The sequence below is a fragment of the Phoenix dactylifera genome, chromosome 10, assembly GCF_051530095.1.
Source record: "Phoenix dactylifera cultivar Ajwa chromosome 10, Ajwa_hap1_PhDact_Kaust_v1.1, whole genome shotgun sequence".
In the NCBI taxonomy this organism is placed as follows: domain Eukaryota; kingdom Viridiplantae; phylum Streptophyta; class Magnoliopsida; order Arecales; family Arecaceae; genus Phoenix; species Phoenix dactylifera.
Window position 1 is genome coordinate 20,750,721 of NC_143199.1, and position 21,380 is coordinate 20,772,100.

Consider the following 21,380-nt stretch of genomic DNA (forward strand, 5'->3'; position numbering starts at 1 on the left):
TGTCGCATCCCCAAACCAACGGTGAGGCCGAGGTCACAAATCTGACAATCCTCCAAGGAATTAAGGCGCGAATCGGTCGGACGGGGCAAGCTTGGGTCGAAGAACTCGAGAATGTCCTTTGGGCGTATCCGACCACGCATCGGACCCCTACCGGGGAGACGCCTTTCAGCCTAACCTATGGCACGGAAGCGGTTGTTCCCTTGGAGCTCGGACTCCCCTCGCCCCGGGTGGCCGCGCACCGACCCGAGGCCAATTCGGAGCAACTCCGAGGGAACCTGGACCTCTTGGAAGAAGCAAGAGAAATGGCACAGGTTCGGATGGCGATGTATCAGCGGAGGGTGGCCCGATATTATAACTCCAAGGTCCGACCGAAACTTTTCAGAATCGGAGATCTGGTGCTAAGGCGAGCCAAAGCATCTCAACCCGCGGAAGGTGGGAAGCTGGCACCAAATTGGGAAGGCCCGTATAGGGTTCGCTGGGTAAACCGACCTGGCTCCTACTAGTTGGAGGCCCTAGATGGTCGAGAAATTCCGAGGAGGTGGAATTCCGCTAACCTGCGGGTGTATCACCAGTAGAACGACAAAGCCAGGAAGACAGTTCGAAAAATGTACAATTCTTTTCACTTCAATAATTCCTGGTTACAACGGTGTGTTCGTGTGATTACAAAGAATTCCCAGAGGAGAATTGGGGAGTAAAGAAAACAAGGAAGAGGTGGAGACTCCGTGGAGCTGAAGATTTGGGATCCCGAACCCTCCATCCGAAGCAGCTGCAATCCCACCGGGCGTGGGTGCTTCTCCCCGGAGGCGCCATCGACGCCTCACGCAAAAGACGAAGAGCCGGCGCGGACGAAGAAGAAGTGGACGAAGGAGGAGTTCCCGCTGCCTCCAGAGGAACGCCACCTCCAAGGGATATTCCGGTCCTCCCCAGGAGAAGAGGAGGGAAGGAATACAAGGGAGAAGAGCGCGAGGAGGCGCGATCCCGGATGAAGCGTCTGGCGCAGAGCTCAATCGGGAGGCGGGGCTGAAAGGAGGGAGGATGTGATCCCGGATGAAACGCCTAGAGCGGAGTTCCGCCGGGGAGAACCTCCTTGCTGATCCCAGATGAAACGGCTAGTTGGCGGAAGTCGCGAGGGGCGCGCCTCCCGTTCCTCCGGTGGGGGTTTCTCAGCCACATGCCGGAGAGGAGGTCCACGATCCATGGCAACCTGAATAGCTCCGGCTTGGCAGGCTCCACCGCGCCTGCACTTATATTTATAGCCAAACTGTGGCCCCCCGATCGTTCCGATGCGGGTGGCTCCAATAAAGGTGGGCGCACCGAATTCGGAGCCGTTCCAGCTCTCGAGGCGTATTCTCCCACGATCTCCTAAGCGTCGTTCTCCTTAATTGCATTCTTCATGCAGGACACTCCGGGCGGTGTGTATCCCACGGCCCACGTATCTCCGCTCGCGCCCAGGCCGCATCCGCCTCGAAGAACGCGTGTATCGCGGCCGCTTAACTGACACTCCTTGCAAGCAGCAACTGGCGATCCGATTTCCCAGGTAACGCCTCAATTAGCATTTAATACCCTTCTGGTGTTCCCCAGGCGACGCTTGGAGAAGAGGAGAAACACGATCGTAGCTGGCCACGGAGAAGTCCCGTCGAGCGGCAAGCGACAGGCGCGTGGCCAACGAGCGGAATTTTCCGAGGCTCGGCCCTCGGATGCCAGGCTAACCCGATGATCATCCCGGGAGCAGACTAGCCTGAAGCCCCGACCGGTCGCCTCGGCTTGCGCCAGCCTTGGCCGACCAACGAGCGGAATTCCCCGAGGCTCAGTCCTCGGATGACAGGCTAACCCGATGATCATCCCGGGAGCAGACTAGCCTGAAGCCCCGACCGGTCGCCTCGGCTTGCGCCAGCCTTGGCTGACCAACGAGCGGAATTCCCCGAGGCTCGGCCCTCGGATGCCAGGCTAACCCGATGATCATCCCGGGAGCAGACTAGCCTGAAGCCCCGACCGGTCGCCTCGGCTTGCGCCAGCCTTGGCTGACCAACGAGCGGAATTCTCCGAGGCTCGGCCCTCGGATGCCAGGCTAACCCGATGATCATCCCGGGAGCAGACTAGCCTGAAGCCCCGACCGGTCGCCTCGGCTTGCGCCAGCCTTGGCCGACCAACGAGCGGAATTCCTCGAGGCTCGGCCCTCGGATGCCAGGCTAACCCGATGATCATCCCGGGAGCAGACTGGCCTGAAGCCCCGACCGGTCGCCTCGGCTTGCGCCAGCCTTGGCCGACCAACGAGCGGAATTCCCCGAGGCTCGGCCCTCGGATGCCAGGCTAACCCGATGATCATCCCGGGAGCAGACTAGCCTGAAGCCCCGACCGGTCGCCACGGCTTGCGCCAGCCTTGGCCGACCAACGAGCGGAATTCCCCGAGGCTCAGTCCTCGGATGCCAGGCTAACCCGATGATCATTCCGGGAGCAGACTAGCCTGAAGCCCCGACCGGTCGCCTCGGCTTGCGCCAGCCTTGGCCGACCAACGAGCGGAATTCCCCGAGGCTCGGCCCTCGGATGCCAGGCTAACCCGATGATCATCCCGGGAGCAGACTAGCCTGAAGCCCCGACCGGTCGCCTCGGCTTGCGCCAGCCTTGGCCGACCAACGAGCGGAATTCCCCGAGGTTCGGCCCTCGGATGCCAGGCTAACCCGATGATCATCCCGGGAGCTGACTAGCCTGAAGCCCCGACCGGTCGCCTCGGCTTGCGCCAGCCTTGGCCGACCAACGAGCGGAATTCCCCATGGCTCAGTCCTCGGATGCCTGGCCTAGCGCCGGAAGAATTTCCTGAGGCCTAACCCTCGGATGCCTGGCCTAGCGCCGGAAGAATTTCCTGAGGCCTAACCCTCGGATGCCTGGCCTAGCGCTGGAAGAATTTTCTGAGGCCTAACCCTCGGATGCCTGGCCTAGCGCCGGAAGAATTTCCTGAGGCCTAACCCTCGGATGCCTGGCCTAGCGCCGGAAGAATTTCCTGAGGCCTAACCCTCGGATGCCTGGCCTAGCGCCGGAAGAATTTCCTGAGGCCTAACCCTCGGATGCCTGGCCTAGCGCCGGATGAATTTCCTGAGGCCTAACCCTCGGATGCCTGGCCTAGCGCCGGAGGAACTTCAAGAGTCAGGAGTCGGCGAGGCGCTACCGAGAGTTAAAAAGAGGAAGGATGAAAGTGAAATGAGGAAACACTCTGTTTGCATTAACTTTCGTTGCATCAGGACCGAGACCCATACAACATGGCAAAACGCCAACATACAAAGAAAAGAACAAAGAAAAGTACAGAGGGTCAGCTTGGAGGAACCCCTGGGTCGGGAACGACGAGCACATCCGCAAGGGGTAGGGAGACAGTTGGAGAATCAGCAGGCAATGGCATCGGATGGGAGTCGAGGAGGGAGACCCCACTCAGGTCAATTTCGGGGTATCTAGCGGACACCCTCGCCAGGCCTTCATCGAAGCCTAAGACAAAGGAGTCGGACCCCGCGTCCGACATGTCACGGATGAACTCGACGGACTGACGATAGGCCTGTACCGCCTGACGCCCGATTTCCGCGCTCTTCTCGGCCAGCGCCGCCTCCGCTCGCTCCGTAATCTGAGCTTTCGCCTCCATGACCTTCGCTTCAATCCGGTCGTCCGCCTCGGAGGAGACCCTCAGCAGATCGGCCCGAGCCTCCATGTGCTTCGCCTCGGCAGCAACGCGAGCAGCCTCAGCCTCCTCCAGGCGCGAATGAAGCTCCTGGTTGCTCGCGCGGGACTCCTCCAAGGCCGATTCCAATTTGGCCAGCTTGGCTTCAAGAGATCGGGCTCGGTTGCGGGCGTTGTCGGCTGACTGCTGGGCCTTCTCCCACCTCTCCCGGAAGTCGGCAGCCTTCCGGGACTGCTCTTCGGCCCGCTCCTCCGCCTTCCTGATCTCGCCTTCGAGACCCGAGGCAACCTTGAGTTGCTCCTGAGTCTCCAACAGTTGCCTCTCGAGGGCGGCGAAGCCGAGTACCCGCTCTTCGGCCACCTGGAGCCTCGTCTCGAGGTCCCTGGTCGTTCTCCCCGCCGCAGCCTGGCCTCCCTCCTCTACAGCTTTCAGTCGGCTCTCGGCCCTCGCCAGAAGCCTCGCCTGTTCCTCGTGGCTCTCCTCCAGACGGATCATGTACTGGGCGAGCTAAGAGATAGGAAAAATGAGGGCGTCAGGCGGGGATCAATAGAGCCTATAAATGACGAAAGCGGCCAGAAGAACACTCACCGACATGAGACAGACGCAGCTGGCAGCTCCGACGTCAGGGATCCCCATCTGCCGGACCCGCCTACGGTCACTCTCCAGCAGCACCGTCTCGATGAGGTTTCGGGCGCCGGCGAAAGTGAAGGCTGACCCCGACTTCGCCCCGGAGCCGGACGGTGATTCTGCGGCCTTACCCTTACCCATTGCTTGGGGGAGAGTCATGCTGACCGTGCTCGGGGCGGGGGCCGCTCCAGAAATCGACAGGGTCCCGCTCGGCCGGGGCCTCGGCGCGCTCCTTCTCGTATCATCCGAAGCCGACCGAGTCGAAAGCCGGGCTGGGGACCGATCGCGTCCGACCCGGCCGTCTCGGGCGCGCCCGGGTGACGCCTCCGGAAAAGTGGTAGTCTCATCACCGGAGGGCTGATACGGCGTCAACTGTCGGTCCGAGCCCGCGGCGTCCCCCTGATCGGTGGGTCCGGACCCGTCTGTCGGCGTCGGAGTCGCCCGCTGGCGGGACTTCTTCGCCGGTGGGACCCCGCTCGGAGGAGTCCGTTTCTTCCTCCGGACCGCTTCCAGTAGGGACGCCCTACTGACAGCCGTCGCCTTGTCCGACCGCATGACGTCGTCGATTTCTGCAAAAAGGACGAGATGGTCGGAGACTGAGAAACTGATGGAAAGAAGAAACGAAAGAGGAGAAAAGAGCTAAAAAAGAAGTGGTGGCGGGCTCACGGTCGGCGGGGACCGAGCTCAGACTGACGTTCACCAAGGCATCCTCGGAAATAAGGCGGGCCACCGGGGGAAGCCGGCCCTCGGCAACCAGCCCCCTCAAGACGGCAACGCCATCGGACTCCTCCCTCGACAACCTTGATAAGCCGATCGGGGACTTCATCGGCGTCTCCCAGGTTGTCCCGATTCCCCAAGAGGGATCTACGTCAATGAAAAAGAAACGCTCCTTCCAGCCGTGAATGGAGGAAGGAGCATCCTTGACGAGGCCGCACCCTCGCCGCGCCGCGAAGCACCACCACCCTCTGTCCCGGGGGTGGCCGTTCAGGCCGTAGCATTCCCAAAAGACATTCAGGGTGGCGGAAACCTCATGCATGCGGCAGAGAACCTGGAAGGCCGTCAGGGTGCGCCATGAGTTCGGCACCAGTTGCGTCGGCGCCACTCTTAAACCCCGAAGCACCTGCACGACTAAGTCCGAGGGGGGAAAGCGGAACCCAGCCCGAAGGATGTCCTCATTGATGGCGACCTTCCCTGGAGGAGGATGGGACATCCTCTCCTCAGGCCCCGGGAGCGTAATGTTGCAGGCTTCGGGAAGGTGGTACCGGGCCACGAACCTATCTAGGTCTTCAGGGACCAGCTCCGACTGAATGCGGTCCGCCCTTACTTCGTCCATCCCTAATGGCCAGTGAACCTACGGTCAGGACGGGGTCAAGAGGGGGGAAGGCACCGGAACGACTGGAGTACACTAACACGAAAGGAAAAGGTACGGAGAGCCCTAAATTGAAGAGTGGGGCAACTCACCGGAAAGGAAGGAAGAACGGCTCCGAGAGCGTCAAAGGAGGAGCGAACGAACAGTTCGGCGGCAACGGCAGCGGCACAAGGGAGAAACTTGAAGATGCCTGTGAAGAGAAAGGCGGACGGGAGAGGGCCCCCGGTTAAATAGGCGGAAAGGCGGGTGACGCCTCGGTGACGCCAGAGGATGCCTGGCTGCCGAAGGTTTGTTCGTGCCCCAAAGGCGAATCGACGCCATTAAGGAAGGATGTCCGCCGAAATCCGCAGACCGCCAGATCAGCGACAACTGCCATACGCCATAAAGAAGGCGGGAAGCTCGGAGCGCGCGCCTTTCCGAGGGATGGCGGCAATCTCGAAGCATCACTCCCTTCACCCGTTCCCCTCCTGGTTCCAGGCTCGGGAGTGGGGGGCTACTGTTACGGGGGAACTTAGCCACCATGCCCCACGTGACCGGCACGCGCGCCCAGGAAGACTACGGCAGCCCCTTGATCCAGCAATCCGACCTCGGGTCGGATATCTTCGGCTCCGCAGCCCGACCCCGAGTCGGCTGCCCCTTGATCCAGCAATCCGACCTCGGGTCGGATATCTTCGGCTCCGCAGCCCGACCCCGAGTCGGCTGCCCCTTGATCCAGCAATCCGACCTCGGATCAGATATCTTCGGCTCCGCAGCCCGACCCCGAGTCGGCTGCCCCTTGATCCAGCAATTCGACCCCGAGTCGGCAATCTCTCGACAACAACAGACTGTTCCTCTGAGGCACGCCGCGGCCCCCTGCTCCACTACTCCCTGCAACGGCCGTATCCGGCGCTGCCCCACGATCCCCTGTAACAGCCGTACAAAGCGGAGCTCCACTATGCCCTGCCATGGCCGTACCCAGTGCTGCCCCACGACGCCTGTAACGGCCATGTCAGTGGCAGCCCCATCGTGCCACACGATGACGAATCCCCGGATAAACCTCCCAGCCTGATATATATGGGGCTGGGGGGCAAGGGGGAGGGTAAGATATATCTTCCAGAGTATCATCTCACCTGCTACCTTCTCCTTCTCCTTCTCCTTCGATCTCCTCTGACTTGATCGTCGGAGGGCCCCTACTATCCCGGTGGTGGTGCGAGGCTTGCTTGCAGGTTTCACGGCGGAGGGCGGAGCGCAACCAAAGCAACTCAAAGGAAACTCCGTTCACACCGCTGTGCCAATCGTTCTCGGTTTGGACCACCAGCAACAGGACCCATTATCAACTTCAGTGGTGCTCTCACGTATGCTTGAGATCAACCATAATATGGTGAGCCAGAACTGTATTTGGTTCTGCCACCTCCTAAAGTTATGACCATCAAAGTTTTCAGGTTTGGCACTAAGGTGGTCACTAGTATTTGAGGCCATAGGTTCAAGGTTATAGAGAAGGGACAAAAACTTGAATGAAGGTTAAAAAATTTATGTCAAAAAATTGCACTAATATTTATATTGAATTTTGAATGTTTAGTTGATATATCCAAAAATAATAATAGCCAGATCAGCTCTAGATCGGTGGTGGAGCACTAGGCTCACTTAAGTACCAGCCTTTCTTAGGCACGTATATCTTTTTGACAAGCTTTTCTTTAACACTATTAGTTAGTGGATATAATTACTAGAGATCATATAAATTTAATTTTTAGAAAAGCCTAAATGCAAATTTAAATTGGTTATTATGTACCAATCAATTTTTAAATTTTTGGTTTGAATTTTTTGAATCAGTAATAATTAATTATTAATTTAGTGCTAGCTAGACAATTATTGTAATTAAAATCTAATATGTCAATTCAATTAATTATATATTAGAATTAATTTATTGCTTTATTAGAATAATTGATTATTAATTTTGTGCTAGCAAATCTATTATTATAATTGAAATCTAAAATATCAATTTAATAAATTATAAGATTTATTACCTTATTAGAATAATTGATTACTAATTTTTTGTGCCAGCAAATCAATTATTGTAATTGAGATTTAAAATATCAATTCAATGAATTATAAGATTTATTATCTTATTAGAATAATTTATTATTAATTTTGTGGTAGCAAATCAATTATTATAATTGAGATCTAAAATATCAATTCAATGAATTATAAAATTTATTATCTTATTAGAATAATTGATTACTAATTTTGTGCTAACAAATCAATTATTGTAATTGAAATCTAAAATGTCAATTCAATGAATTATAAGATTTATTACCTTATTAGAATAATTGATTACCAATTTTGTGCCAACAAATCAATTATTATAATTGAGATCTAAAATGTCAATTCAATGAATTATAAGATTTATTACCTTATTAGAATAATTGATTATTAATTTTGTGGCAACAAATCAATTATTATAATTGAGATCTAAAATATCAATTTAATGAATTATAAAATTTATTACCTTATTAGAATAATTGATTACTAATTTTGTGCTAGCAAATCAATTATTATAATTGAGATCTAATTTGTCAATTCAATGAATTATATGTTAGAATGATTTATTACCTCATTAGAATAATTGATTGAGATCTAATAAGTCAATTCAATAAATTAATTATTATGTATTAACCAATTTTCGAATTTTCTGTTTGGATGAGATCTAAAAATTACTCCTTGAGGAGTTCAAATGGAGATATGATAAATCTCTTGAAGGTTAAACAAGTTATTACCTTTTTAGAATGATTTATTGAATTATATATTACTAACAAAAAAAAACAAATACTTCTTTAATTTGTTAGCAATATATCACCTGACTAAGCAAATAAATCTAATAATTACAATTAATAGAAATTCTTAAAAGAAATAATATATATATATTATTCGGTATCAAAATAAATTTATTTTATCACAAAAAAATCTATTTTAGCACAAAATAAATCTATTCATTTAATAAATTCAAATCATAAAATTGCAAATCCTATTGATCCACTAATATTAAATTTAAAACAAAAGTAAGAGTAAATAGCCTGATAGAAGGTAGGTCGAAGGGCGTAGACGTTGTCCCAAAGAAGAATTTGTCCCTATGTACGGGTCTCCCAGCAATCCTCCTCAGAGATACGACGATCCTAAACTTCTTCTTCAGTACGTCTCGGAAGAAGCCAAATCGAACCCGATTGGACTTGTAGATCCAGCAAATAACGAAATAAAAATAATAAAATAAACTAAACAGAATTGCCAAAATAAAAATCAGAAGTGGCTAAAAGGAAGAACTTTTTTTCAGAATTTTTCTGATATTTTTCTCTAATTTTTTGTGTCCTAAAAGAGATGAAATTAAGGGGTATTTATAGAGGTATTTAGAGGAGCTTTTTGGTCTTTTTGCGGAGTATCCATGCCTTCCGCCGATGCGTCCGCGGTGATTGCGCAAATGCCCCATTAGGCGTTTTGCGAAATTCAATTGCGCACATGGCCGAATCTCGGGCCACGTGCGCATTTAAATTTTTTCTGTGCGCATTTAAATTTTTCCAACAAGCCCTATGAATACCACAAGGACAAGCTTTCTAGTTCTAGTTTTTATTGTTTCTACTTTTAATTGCTTTGCTTTTGTGTTGCTGCTAGGATCTCAAGTGGGTTTGACTCCTTACTTGCATCAACATATGACATCACCAACCACAAACTATGAGGTTTAAGCTAACTTTGCCCAACTTTTAAGCTTAAGTGATGAGAACAATCCTCTTCCTTCTTGGAATATGCTAAGGTTTCATAGTTACTCTCATTCTAATAATGGGCGCATGCAGTGCATTTTTTGGTACTTACTCTTTTGGGATTGATTGGTATAAACAAAATTTATATGGTAGACATAGAAGATCTCCAAGAATCATAAATTAATTTGAATTTTACCAAATGATCTTTTTTTATTAAGAATATTTCAACACAATTTTAAATTTTATTAGAATAAAAAGAAAAAAAATATTAGAGAACCTCTTGCTTGAACTTGTACTGAAAGTTTTTCAGGCTCCAGATAGAGCTTTAGTCTGAAATTTTTTGCAGGAAATTGGCCCAAGCCTGACCCGATTGAAACCCAAGCTGAACCTAAAGCTTTAATGGGTCCTACCGAAACTAGGTTTGATCTAGCCTAAAAAAATATATTAGGCTCGAGCCAGGAAAACATGTTCACTTGTAGCAGCCAAAGTCATGCTGCCACCTTTGCCTTTGCCTTCGCCTTCTTATTGGGAGGGGGTATTCTTTTTTTCAAAAATGTCTTTAAACTTTTAGATAGAATGAGTTAAAATCTTTTCTCTTATTAAGGCATAATAGATATTTTATACATTTTTTTAAAAAAAGTATAGGCTCAACCAAACATAAGCCATTTGTAATATATTGAAATAGTCAACTGAACATGTCATATATTGAAATATTAGTTTTCTAGAAAAAATATTTCAATAAACAAAATTTCTTTCTACGAGCCAAATAAGTTCTTAGTAAGGAAATATGGAGGAAGAAAATTTAGGTGTTGCAAGTAGAGGAGAGGAGGGAAAGAGAGAGACGGGAAGATTAGAGAGCTAGGAGATACTTAAGAGTGCTCGATAGAAAGAGGGCTTCCAATGTCTATTATGCTTAGAAGGGAGAGACTTCGGGATTAGAGCTGTGCTTGAGAGATCAGAGAATATGTCATCTGCTATTCTAGTGCTCAATCTCACTCATGGATGGAGATGAATTGGATGGTGAAAGCAAGATTGTAGGGTAAGGGTTTTGATTATGCTAAGACTCATTGGCTCCTATTGGTTTCAGTTAGCTAAGGGTTGCCCAAACTTAGCCCAAACCATATCCAGTTTTTCATGATTTAACTAAAACATATTGATCTAATACCAAAGAAAGAAGGATGGAGACATTCTATATTTCAAACTATTTTGAAGTAAAGGACATTTTGAAAAGAAAAAGACATGGGGAATTTAAAAAGAGATTGTAGTTTAAAATTTTATTTTCTATAATCTATCATGGAGTAGTATATCAATGTACAATGCGTCACGCAAATGGATGACTGCGATCTTATTGATTAAGCTTATTTAGAGTAGATTTGACGTGTATACTTTATGTTTTACCCATATATTCTTGTTTTAGAAGCAATGTAAAGAAATATACTAATTTTTTTTGTATAAGCTTATGTTTCCAGATTTGGACAGTCGTCATCTCATGTCAGATTTAGAGAAAATAATTGCTCTCTAAATCTAATTCGCGGTTTCCTAAAAGATATTATTTTATTAATCTCGATATAAAATAAAAATAATATTTCGACAGAAAGAAGGTAACGAACTCTTTCTCTCGTTTCACCGCCAAGTGCCCTCCAATCCCTCCAGTCTGTTTCCTCCGAAGACTTCGATAATTCGATTTCGCCTTTCCTTGCAGAAGAGATTCAATTCCTTCTTCTAAATTTGGAAGCAAGTCCCAAATCGGAGCTTTTGGTGAAGGTTCCTGCCGATTTTTCTGTGCTTTTTTTGTAATTTAATGATTGAAAGTTGAAGCGCGATCTTGGAGATCCCCGAATTTGGTAACTTTTTTAGCTTTCCTTTCCAAGAATCCGTTCGAATCGATCGGATCCGTGGTGAATTTAAGGATCTTGGGCGTTCGGAAGAGCTTGCTTGCTTGATTGAAAAGGATTGGAGTTCTATCCCCCCCAATCGTTCCACCAGAAAAAAACTTGGAGTTAGGCTTAGGGTTTGGTTTGAGTTGATGTTTGTATCGGCATGGGAGTGGATTACTATAACATCCTGAAGGTGAACCGGAACGCCACCGATGAGGATCTGAAGAAGTCGTATCGGAGGCTGGCGATGCAGTGGCACCCGGACAAGAACCCTAGCAACAAGGCTGAGGCCGAGGCCAAGTTCAAACAGCTCTCCGAGGCCTATGAGGCGAGTCACTGAATCGATTCCCTTCCCTTTTTTTTTTACTTTCCGGATGTATTTCTTGAGCTCTAGTTAATTTCAGTAGATTGTAAAAAGATGCCTGCAAAAAGATTTTGATTTGATTCTTGTGGTTAGGAATTCATTAGGGCTAGTAAGGAAACGGTGGGGATTACAGAGTTAAAATTTGAGTGTAATTGGAGATGAAAGTGTGACAACATAAATTTGATAGGTATCTCAGGTTCTTTAACACAATATTGGCTTTTCCTACCAACTATGATGTATTTGATGGCGACTTTATCTAGTTTTCCTTTGTCATGGGAGATTTTTTTTTAGACAATATTTCTTGAAAAAAAGGTTTATGCAATTATTGACTTAAAAAATAATGAGTATGCGTCTATTAATACGTTTCTTGGGAAAAACCTTATGTTAGTATGCTTTGGATGGATTATTCTAGGCTGAAAAGAAAGTATTAGTAGGAATATGACAAGAATCTTATTTATGTTGTCGGTTATGTATTTCTGTTGTAACATGGAACTTCTTTTGCAAGTTTATTATGATTCATCGTTTAGAATATGATGATGGTTTAACAATGCATTTGGATTTTTTCTTTTTAATGTTGGTCATGATTTTTGACAACGCATTGCGGGAAACTAACTAGATTCTGTTGTTTTGGAGTTGCTCCAGATTGAGGAAATAACTAGATTTTTATATTTGATGCATGAATCTTCTAATTCTTTGATGGTTGATTTGTTAAATTGGTAGTGAAGAAATGACTACTTGTTTGACAAGACGGAACCTGTACACAAGAATGAAAGAAAGGAGCAAGAACCTTGTTTATTCTGTCTTATTATGGTCCTCAGCACATGGAACTTTATTCACCCAATTTTGATGTTTTATGATTGCCTATAATATGATTGAATGTTTAAAAAAAAAAGAAACAATCACCTGTATTAGCTTGCAGAGTTTTTCTTGATGATATGCATCTGCCCATATGTTGCTCACATGTCGAACCTGCTGTCTCAGGTTCTAAGTGATCCACAGAAGAGGGCAATATACGATCAATATGGAGAAGAAGGCCTGAAAGGGATGCCCCCTCCCGGTTCCAACAGTGGTGGCCCATTTGCTAATGGCTCAAGTGGTCCTAGTAATTTCCAATTCAATCCTCGAAGTCCAGAGGATATTTTTGCTGAGTTATTTGGAAGTGGCCCTTTTGAGTTTGAGTCCATCGGACGTGCAAAGTCCATGAGGTTTCAAACAAATGGTAGTGGCACTTTTGGTGGATTAGGTGGAACTGAGAATACCTTCCAATCAAATGCTGAGGGTGTTAGTGATAGCAAAGGCCAGCCTCGGAAGGCACCACCTGTGGAGACCAAGCTTGCATGCAGCCTTGAAGAGCTCTATACTGGATCAACAAGGAGGATGAAGATCTCAAGAAATGTCATGCGACCTAATGGGTATAGACTTTTCCAGATATCTTGTAGAGCCTCATATGGTTTTGTGACCTGATGTTATGCTGAACTTTGTTATAGAACATACTGTTAAGCATTACAGGATCGCTGCAAGCGTGTGATTTATTGACAAGAATATAGAAGTATGCTTGAATTGAACTTTGCTTCCTGTTTTAATCTTTCACTTTCATATGAGAGAATAATTCTTCATGCAGATTTGTCGAGTGAACTGTTTTCTAATTTTTCACAGTTTTCTTAGTTCTATATGTTGATATATCTGCATCATATTACGTAACAATATGGTTACCATTTAGAGTTCAGGAGGTTGTTTGTTTGGTACTTAAAACATTGCCATGGTGAAATTTTTAAATTTAAATGCTGTCATCTTATAAAATGTTTATATATTTATTTAGCATGTTTCTTTGAAAGGCATGACAGTACTTATCCAAATTAGGACCCAAAATAGTTCAGTGAAGCAAGTCTTCTGCTGGTCTACTACTACTACTTTGTACATAGACATGGTGGGTAGGGGGTATCTTGCTTGAACAGAACTTCCAGGCTTTCTTGTTTCCACAAACCAATCAGCTGCTATATTTTCTCCTCTAATTGAACATCAATATTATATTTATGATCAGCTAACAATTAATAGCTTAGGACTCCCCCCACAAACATAGATTTTATAGAATTTGTCTTAGAAAGAGATCTGGAAAATCCTCAGCTTTCCCGGCTAATATAATTTCTTGAGATTAATCACAGTTTCTCTTTTTTATCTTAAGGATCTGAACATTCAGCATATTCATATTTCGACTCATGTTTTATGTGGATCTATTTCTTTCTAGCTGGGCTTTGCAGAAGTGTGGTGGGAATACAACTTTTATCAATATGGATAGCTTTGGAAAAATTATTTTGAATTGTTTTTAAGATCAGAATACCATTTCCTTATCATCTTTGAAATTCTCTGAAATCCCTTTGTTTTTTATAAATCTTCTATGTTTGTCCACTAACTTGTATGGGGATCCTTATTCTATGTAATGTCATGGTTACTGGCAAGATTTGTTTGGACTATGTTCTTGCTCCGATAATGTGGTTCTTTTGACATCACTTACGTAGTATACCCCATATATCTTTGCCCCCACTAAGCTTCCTTATATAACATTTCTTATTTATTATCAGGACTATCTCCTGGAGTGGTGGGCAATGGCCCTTGTGTCATCTTTTATTTTTGAACTCGCTTGGTCTGACATTGAGGCAATACATGTAAATAGAATATATTTGTGTAGTGACTACTTATATACAGCCCTTATATGCTGCAGCTTAATGTTTGAAACAGTTTGAGAACCTGTATTTTAAACCCAAGAATCTTGTTTATAGAATGTTATTAGGTCTTGTAGCATGTAAAATATCAAATCATGGTTCATTTGATATGTAGAAGTTAAACATCTCTATCATGTCAGAGAACTCTAGGAATCTGTGGTTTGTATACTCTCATTCTCCGTTTCTTTATCTAAGTTTACTTTGCAAGGCATGTGGAGTGATATACATCGATGCAGTTTTGTGTAGATATAAAAAGAGAGATGCTGCATCATTTTTGTTTAGTGGTAGAAGGACCTCAGCAATGTCTGGAGGCACACAAATTCTAGTACGTCATATGGTATCCATTCTTGAAATTCTGCCCTTTCTGGCTGTGTATTCTGTTATACATGCATACATACACAGGCATATACATACATATGTTTGTACATGTACATACATATGCATGTATTTCCTTTTGTTGTTTATTTTATTACATTAATCTTGTTAATGAGTTTCCTGCAAGTTTATCTTTTTGGTTTCCGTCCTCTTGTATATTGGAGAAAAGAAATCAATTTCTTATATCCTATTGTTTTAAATTTCAGGCTATAATATGATGCTGTCTCATTATTATTTTTCTATCATTATCATTGTTATTATTCTCTATTCAGCTTGATAATAAACTTTCTTTTGTAGTAGAAATTCTCAGCGTAAAGACTTTTATCTTGCTGATATATATAGTTTCCCTTTTTGTTTTATATTTTTGCATACAACATAGACGTCTGGTGCCCGAGACAGAGATCTTATCAATTGATGTGAGGCCTGGATGGAAGAAAGGAACCAGGATAACATTTCCAGACAAGGGGAACGAGCAGGCAAAACTTTTGCCAGCAGACCTTGTGTTTGTCATTGAGGAGAAGCCTCATGAGGTGTACAGAAGGGAGGGGAATGATCTTGTTGTCCACTGGAAAATTTCTTTGGTGGATGCGCTTGCAGGGACCATAATAAACCTTACCACCCTTGACGGGCATGACCTTGCAATCAACGTGACCGATATTGTGACCCCTGGGTATGAGCTTGTGGTTGCAAAGGAAGGGATGCCGATCACCAAAGAGCCAGGCAAGAAGGGCAACCTGCGGATCAAGTTTGATGTTAAGTTTCCTTCAAGGTTGACAACTGAGCAGCGGGCAGCCATTAGACGTATCCTGGCAGGTTAACTACAGAAAATGCATGATACTACATGCTCAACAAACAGGCACCGCGGTTAACTCCCATCCACTCCCCACTAATATGTTAGTATTCTTTTAGTTCTTTTTATAGGTATTGTCTACCATTTTTCGTCCAACTAATTTCTTCGTTTGTTATAGTTCAGGATGTCAATAGCATTTTGAAGGCATGATGCTCTTTCTCACGAAAGCTTAATTTTCTGATGCAATCAAAGCATATTCTGGTGGACCTTGTGTTTGAAAAGCCTATATAGATTCATGTTTTCATGCGGAGATGTTTCTCCAGGGTAGTTTGGTGCGTGCTTGCAAGTGTGTTAATGCTATGCTATTGTCACTTGCAATGATTTTAGATCAGATATAGTTGTTGCAAGTGGAATAAATTCTAAAGGACTTGACTTTGTTTTCTGATTGGAATGTTAAAGAATATCAAGAAAAAATGTTAAACCTAGATTGATGTTGAATGCACGAGTCTCGTCTACTTGGTTATGTGATATGATTAAGATTTCAAATCCTAGTATCAAATCATCTATCATTTTTCATCGAAATGGTATGATATTAGTATGATGCAAATATTGATAATACTTACCGAAATTGAAAATATCAAAACTTTATTGGCACCAACCGGCATGATCGGTGTGCATCAGTAAGTATGACCTATATAGATTGGCATGAAGGGTTTGAGCATCTTGGCAACAATATTGGTTTCATATCGGAACAGTTCCAACGGATGTTACTATGTTGCTTTGGTGGTTTATTTTAATGATGGATATCTCTATACCCCTTAAATGAAATGGGGAGAGAAAATTGGACCCCTCTCCAAAGTTCAAAAAAATTAAAAAATTTGTAGAAAAATTGATTCTTCTTAATTATTTTTGGATGTCATGGCTAAAAAAGAATTATATATATATATATATTCTTTTGATAAAAAAATCTACATACAAAAAAATTCCACGCACAAAAATGGAACTATTATTTGAAAATTATTTTGGAAAGTACTTCAAAATTAAGTAATTTTAATATTATTAAGGAAATATTATTTTATATTATTAAGGAATTTGGTATATTAATTGTTTTCTTCCATGAAGAAATTATTTTATAACAAATTATTTGTCTCCAAGAAAAAATTATTTTAGGGGAGCTCTAAAATTTTAAAATTTTGAGTCGTCGTCTTTTTTTTGATTCTACCGGTTACATTTACGCCAGAGTAGCGTGAGCAACTGTTGCACAAAAAAAAAAGAAGAAGAAAATATTGAAATCATGTTTTTAGAGTCCTCATGCGTGGGAAGTCATTGGAAATATCGCTATGGGACTTTTCTTAATTATTTTGATCCTTCTCAATTATTTTAGAGAAACAACATTTTAGAAACCCTACTTCTTAATTTTTTAGGAAATATTTCTCTCCATGCAGAATTTTTTAATTATTTTAGGAAAACTAGAAAGTTTATTTATTTATTTTTTTGTTAAGCCCTATTTAAGAAATGCACAAATTAGGACATAGAAATTTAGGAAATATTTGAAGTTGTCCATTTAGAATGGTATCAGAGCAAGGTGCTCACATAGTATTTGTTGATCTCACAATCAAGAGACAAAGATCATGATAACCCAAGTAGGATGTTCTATGAGTGAGGGGCAATCCACAAATAGACCTCCTCTGTTTAATGACACCAATTACACTTACTGGAAAGCTAGAATGAGGATTTTCATTCAAGCTCTAGACTATGAATTGTGGTATATCATAACTAGATGACCACACACACCCACAATGAGTATAGAGGGCTCTATCATTCCCAAACCAGAAATGGATTGGAATGAGAGTGATAGAAGACTAGTACAACTAAATGCTAAAGCAATTAATATACTTTACTGTTCACTAGATGTAAGTGAATTCAATAGAATATCTACATGCATCTCCGCAAAAAAAATTTGGGATAAACTGGAGGTCACACATGAAGGAACTAATCAAGTTAAGGAGTCAAAAATAAATATATTAGTACATAAGTATGAGTTGTTTAAAATGGAATCCAGAGTCCATAACTGAAATGTTTACTCGATTCACGGAAATCATAAATGGGCTAAAGAGTTTAGGAAAGTCTTACACTAACTCTGAATTGGTGCGAAAAATTCTCGAGTCTCTACCAAGAGTTTGGAAGGCCAAGGTAACAGCAATTCAAGAAGCAAAGGACCTCAATACACTGCAATTGGAAGAACTTCTAGGATCACTCATGACCCATGAGTCAAAATTCAGAAGATGAGGTCAAGAGAAGAAAGACCATTGCCTTGAAGTTTACTACTCCAAAATCGGTAACTGAATCAGAAAAATCTGATGATGAGGAGGAATATGATGAAGAAGGAATGGCTATGCTTGGAAGAAAATTCAGAAAGTTCATGAGAGGAAAGAAGAAATTTCATAAAAGAAAGTCCTTCTTCAAAGGTAGCTCAAGCAAAGAAAAGGGTAAGGACAAAGAAAAGAAAAAGGAAACACCAATTTGCTATGAATGTAACAAGCCTGGGCATTTCAAGATAGATTGTCCGGAATTGAAGTGGATGGCAAGAAAACTTAAGAAGAAGAACTTCATGGCTGAATGAAGTGAAAGTGAGGAGTCAAGTTCGGAAGAGGAAGATCAACAAGAGACGACCCAAATCTGTCATATGGCCAATGACGATGAGGTAGATTCTGAACTTGAATGTGATTTTACAGTAGAAGAGTTACATGATGTATTTTTAGAACTCATGGAAGAACACAAGAAATTAATCAATAAAAATAAAGCTCTAAAAGATGAAAATCAATCTCTTATCAAAGATAAGTTGAAACTATCTAATAACTATGAAACATTAAGTAGGAGATTCACAAATGAAACCAAGAATCTAATTGCTGAAAATATCAAGCTAAAAGAAGATGCAGAAAAATACAAATCCTTAGTGGACAAGTTTACACTTAGTTCAACTAAATTAAATATGATTCTTGATAGTCAAAAAGCAGTATATGATAAGGCTGGTTTGGAATATAAAACAAATAGAAAACAAAAATACTTAAAGAACATATTTGTGAAAACCAAAAATGAAAATATAATTTGTCATTGCTGCAATAAATTAGGACATAAAGCATATGAATGTAACTATAGAAAGTCTAGCTACAACAAATTGAGTAATAATTACAAGCGTAAATTCAAGAAAGTTTGGGTTCCAAAAGGAACATCAAGTACTAACCCTAAAGGATCCAACATAGTTTGGGTACCTAAAGCATATTCTTGATCTTGATTACAGGGGTGTCTTGCAGCTAATAAGGTGGATAAACGATGATATCTAGATAGCGGCTGTTCAAAACACATTACAGGTGATGTAGAACAATTTGTCACCTTGGAATCTAAGAAGGGTGGAGTAGTAACCTATGGAGACAATGGAAAGAAATTTATCATTGGAAAGGATAAAATTTTTATTACTCCATCTACCTTTATAGAAAATGTTTTATTAGTTAATGGCTTGAAACATAACCTACTTAGCATAAGTCAATTTTGTGATAAAGGTTTTAAAGTCACATTTGAAGCCTCAGTATGCATAATCACAAATCCTAAAGATAATAACATTGTACTTATAGGACAAAGGCAAAGAAATATTTACATGGTAGATCTTCATGAATTAGGCAAGAAAAATGGATTATGTTTAATTACTAATGAAGAAAGAAAAAATGAAACAAGTTGGCTTTGGCATCGTAGACTAGGACATGCTAGTATGGACTTAATATCAAAACTAGTTAAGAAGGATTTGATAAAAGATGTGCCAAAATTGATCTTTGAAAAGGACAAAATCTGTAGACCATGCTCATTAGGAAAGCAAACAAAATCATCCTTCAAATCAAAGAATGTAGTATCAACCACTAGGCCTTTTGAACTCATACACATGGATCTATTTGGACCCATTAGAACCGCGAGTCTAGGAGGGAAGAAGTATGGACTAGTTATAGTAGATGATTTTTCAAGATATACATGAGTTTCATTTCTTGCACATAAGAATGAAGCATTTTCAGCATTCTTGAAATATTATAAAAATATCATAACTGCAAAGAAGCTCACCTTAATAGCAATTCGAAGTGATCATGGAACTGAATTTGAAAATCAACACTTTGAAGAATTTTGTAATGAAAATGGTATCTCACATCAATTTTCAGCACCTAGAACGCCTCAACAAAATGAGGTTGTTGAAAGAAAAAATAGGACCTTGGCAGAAATGGCACGCACAATGTTATGCGAGTCAAATCTTCCAAAGTACTTTTGGGCTGAAGCTATAAGTACTGCTTGCCATATTCTAAATCGGATTTTAATACGACCTATAACCAAGAAAACTCCTTATGAACTTTGGAAGAATAAGAAACCAACCACTAAATATCTTAGAGTATTTGGATGTAGATGTTTCATTTTAAACAATGGCAAGGAGGATCTAAGTAAATTTGATGCCAAGTCAGATGAAGGTATCTTCTTAAGATACTCTACATCTAGCAGGGCATACAAAATATTCAACAAAAGAACTCTTGTAGTTGAAGAGTCAGTTAATATCATTTTTGATGAATCTGATAGTGAGTCTCCTAGGAGAGAAAATATTCTTGATGATGATGCAGGAATTATTGACTTTGAAAAATTGAATCTTGATGACGTGCCAAATCAAGATAAGAAAAATGATCACGTGCCACCACAATCTCAAGAGTTGCCGAAGGAATGGAGGTATGCACATGGACACCCTAAAGACTTAATCATTGGTGATCTATCTCAAGGGGTAAGAACTCGATCCTTTCTTAGAAATTTAAATGATTATCTTGCTTTTGTTTCACAATTAGAACCTAAAACTTATGAAGAAGCTGAAAAAGACACTAATTGGATAAATGCTATGCAAGAAGAATTAAATCAATTCAAAAGAAGTAATGTATGGATATTAACTGAGAGACCAAAGCATAACTCTGTAATTGGAACAAAATGGATCTTTAGAAATAAATTAGATGAAAATGGGGTAGTTATAAGAAATAAAGCTAGACTTGTAGTTAAGGAATACAATCAAGAAGAAGGAATAGATTTTGAGGAAACATTTGCTCCCATGGCAAGATTAAAAGCTATTAGATTACTTCTAGTTTTTGCATGTTTCATAGATTTCAAATTGTATCAAATGGATGTAAAAAGTGCCTTCTTAAACGGTTTTATAGAGGAAGAAGTATATGTAGAGCAACCTCCTAGTTTTGAGAATCATGAATTGCCAAATCATGTGTTTAGATTACACAAGGCATTATATGGATTGAAACAAGCACCTAGGGCTTGGTATGATCGACTAAGCAAATTTCTACTGAATAATGAATTCAGTAGGGAAAATGTAGATAAAACACTTTTTCTCAAAAGAAAAGACAAAAATCTGTTAGTAGTTCAAATATATGTAGATGACATAATTTTTGGTGCCACTAATGATAATCTTTGCAAAGAGTTTGCTAAATTAATGCAAGGAGAATTCAAGATGAGTATGATGGGAGAACTAAATTTCTTTCTCGGATTACAAATCAAGCAAATTAAGGAAGGTATCTTTATTCATCAAACTAAATATACAAAGAAAATATTAAAGAAGTTTGGAAATGAAAATCACAAGGAAATAGACACCCCAATGAATTCTACTAGTAAGCTAGACAAAGATGAAAAAGGGAAAAGTATAGATATAAAACTTTATAGAGGTTTAATTGGATCTTTGTTTTACCTTACTGCTAGTAGGCTAGACATAGTGTTTAGTGTGGGAATATGTGCTAGATACCAATCAGATCCAAAGGAGTCACATCTAAGTGCTGTCAAAAGAATCCTTAGATATTTG

General features: G+C 42.4%; 1 protein-coding gene across 3 annotated transcripts; it reads left to right on the forward strand.

The window, feature by feature from the left end:
* Positions 1-10,871: 10,871 nt before the first annotated feature.
* On the forward strand, positions 10,872-15,993 carry LOC103698321 (uncharacterized). Of its 3 annotated transcripts, none has more exons than XR_602704.6 (4): positions 10,872-11,587; positions 12,605-13,035; positions 15,098-15,611; positions 15,687-15,993. XR_602704.6 is itself a non-coding variant. In XM_008780316.6 (3 exons), exons 1-3 carry the CDS (start codon positions 11,423-11,425, stop codon positions 15,534-15,536), a joined length of 1,035 nt encoding a protein of 344 aa, XP_008778538.3. In that variant the 5' UTR covers positions 10,872-11,422; the 3' UTR covers positions 15,537-15,993. The 3 variants fall into 3 exon arrangements, 1 of the variants encoding a protein (XP_008778538.3); XR_602705.6 differs by having other exon boundaries at positions 15,692-15,993; XM_008780316.6 differs by having other exon boundaries at positions 15,098-15,993.
* Positions 15,994-21,380: the final 5,387 nt, after the last annotated feature.

Bases quoted from the DNA above. Each gene is read 5' to 3' on its own strand.
- LOC103698321 (XM_008780316.6), top strand. From the start codon at position 11,423: ATGGGAGTGGATTACTATAACATCCTGAAGGTGAACCGGAACGCCACC. The intron at 11,588-12,604 runs GCGAGTCACTGA...CTGCTGTCTCAG, and splicing joins AGCTCTCCGAGGCCTATGAG to GTTCTAAGTGATCCACAGAA. The intron at 13,036-15,097 runs GTATAGACTTTT...CATACAACATAG, and splicing joins AATGTCATGCGACCTAATGG to ACGTCTGGTGCCCGAGACAG.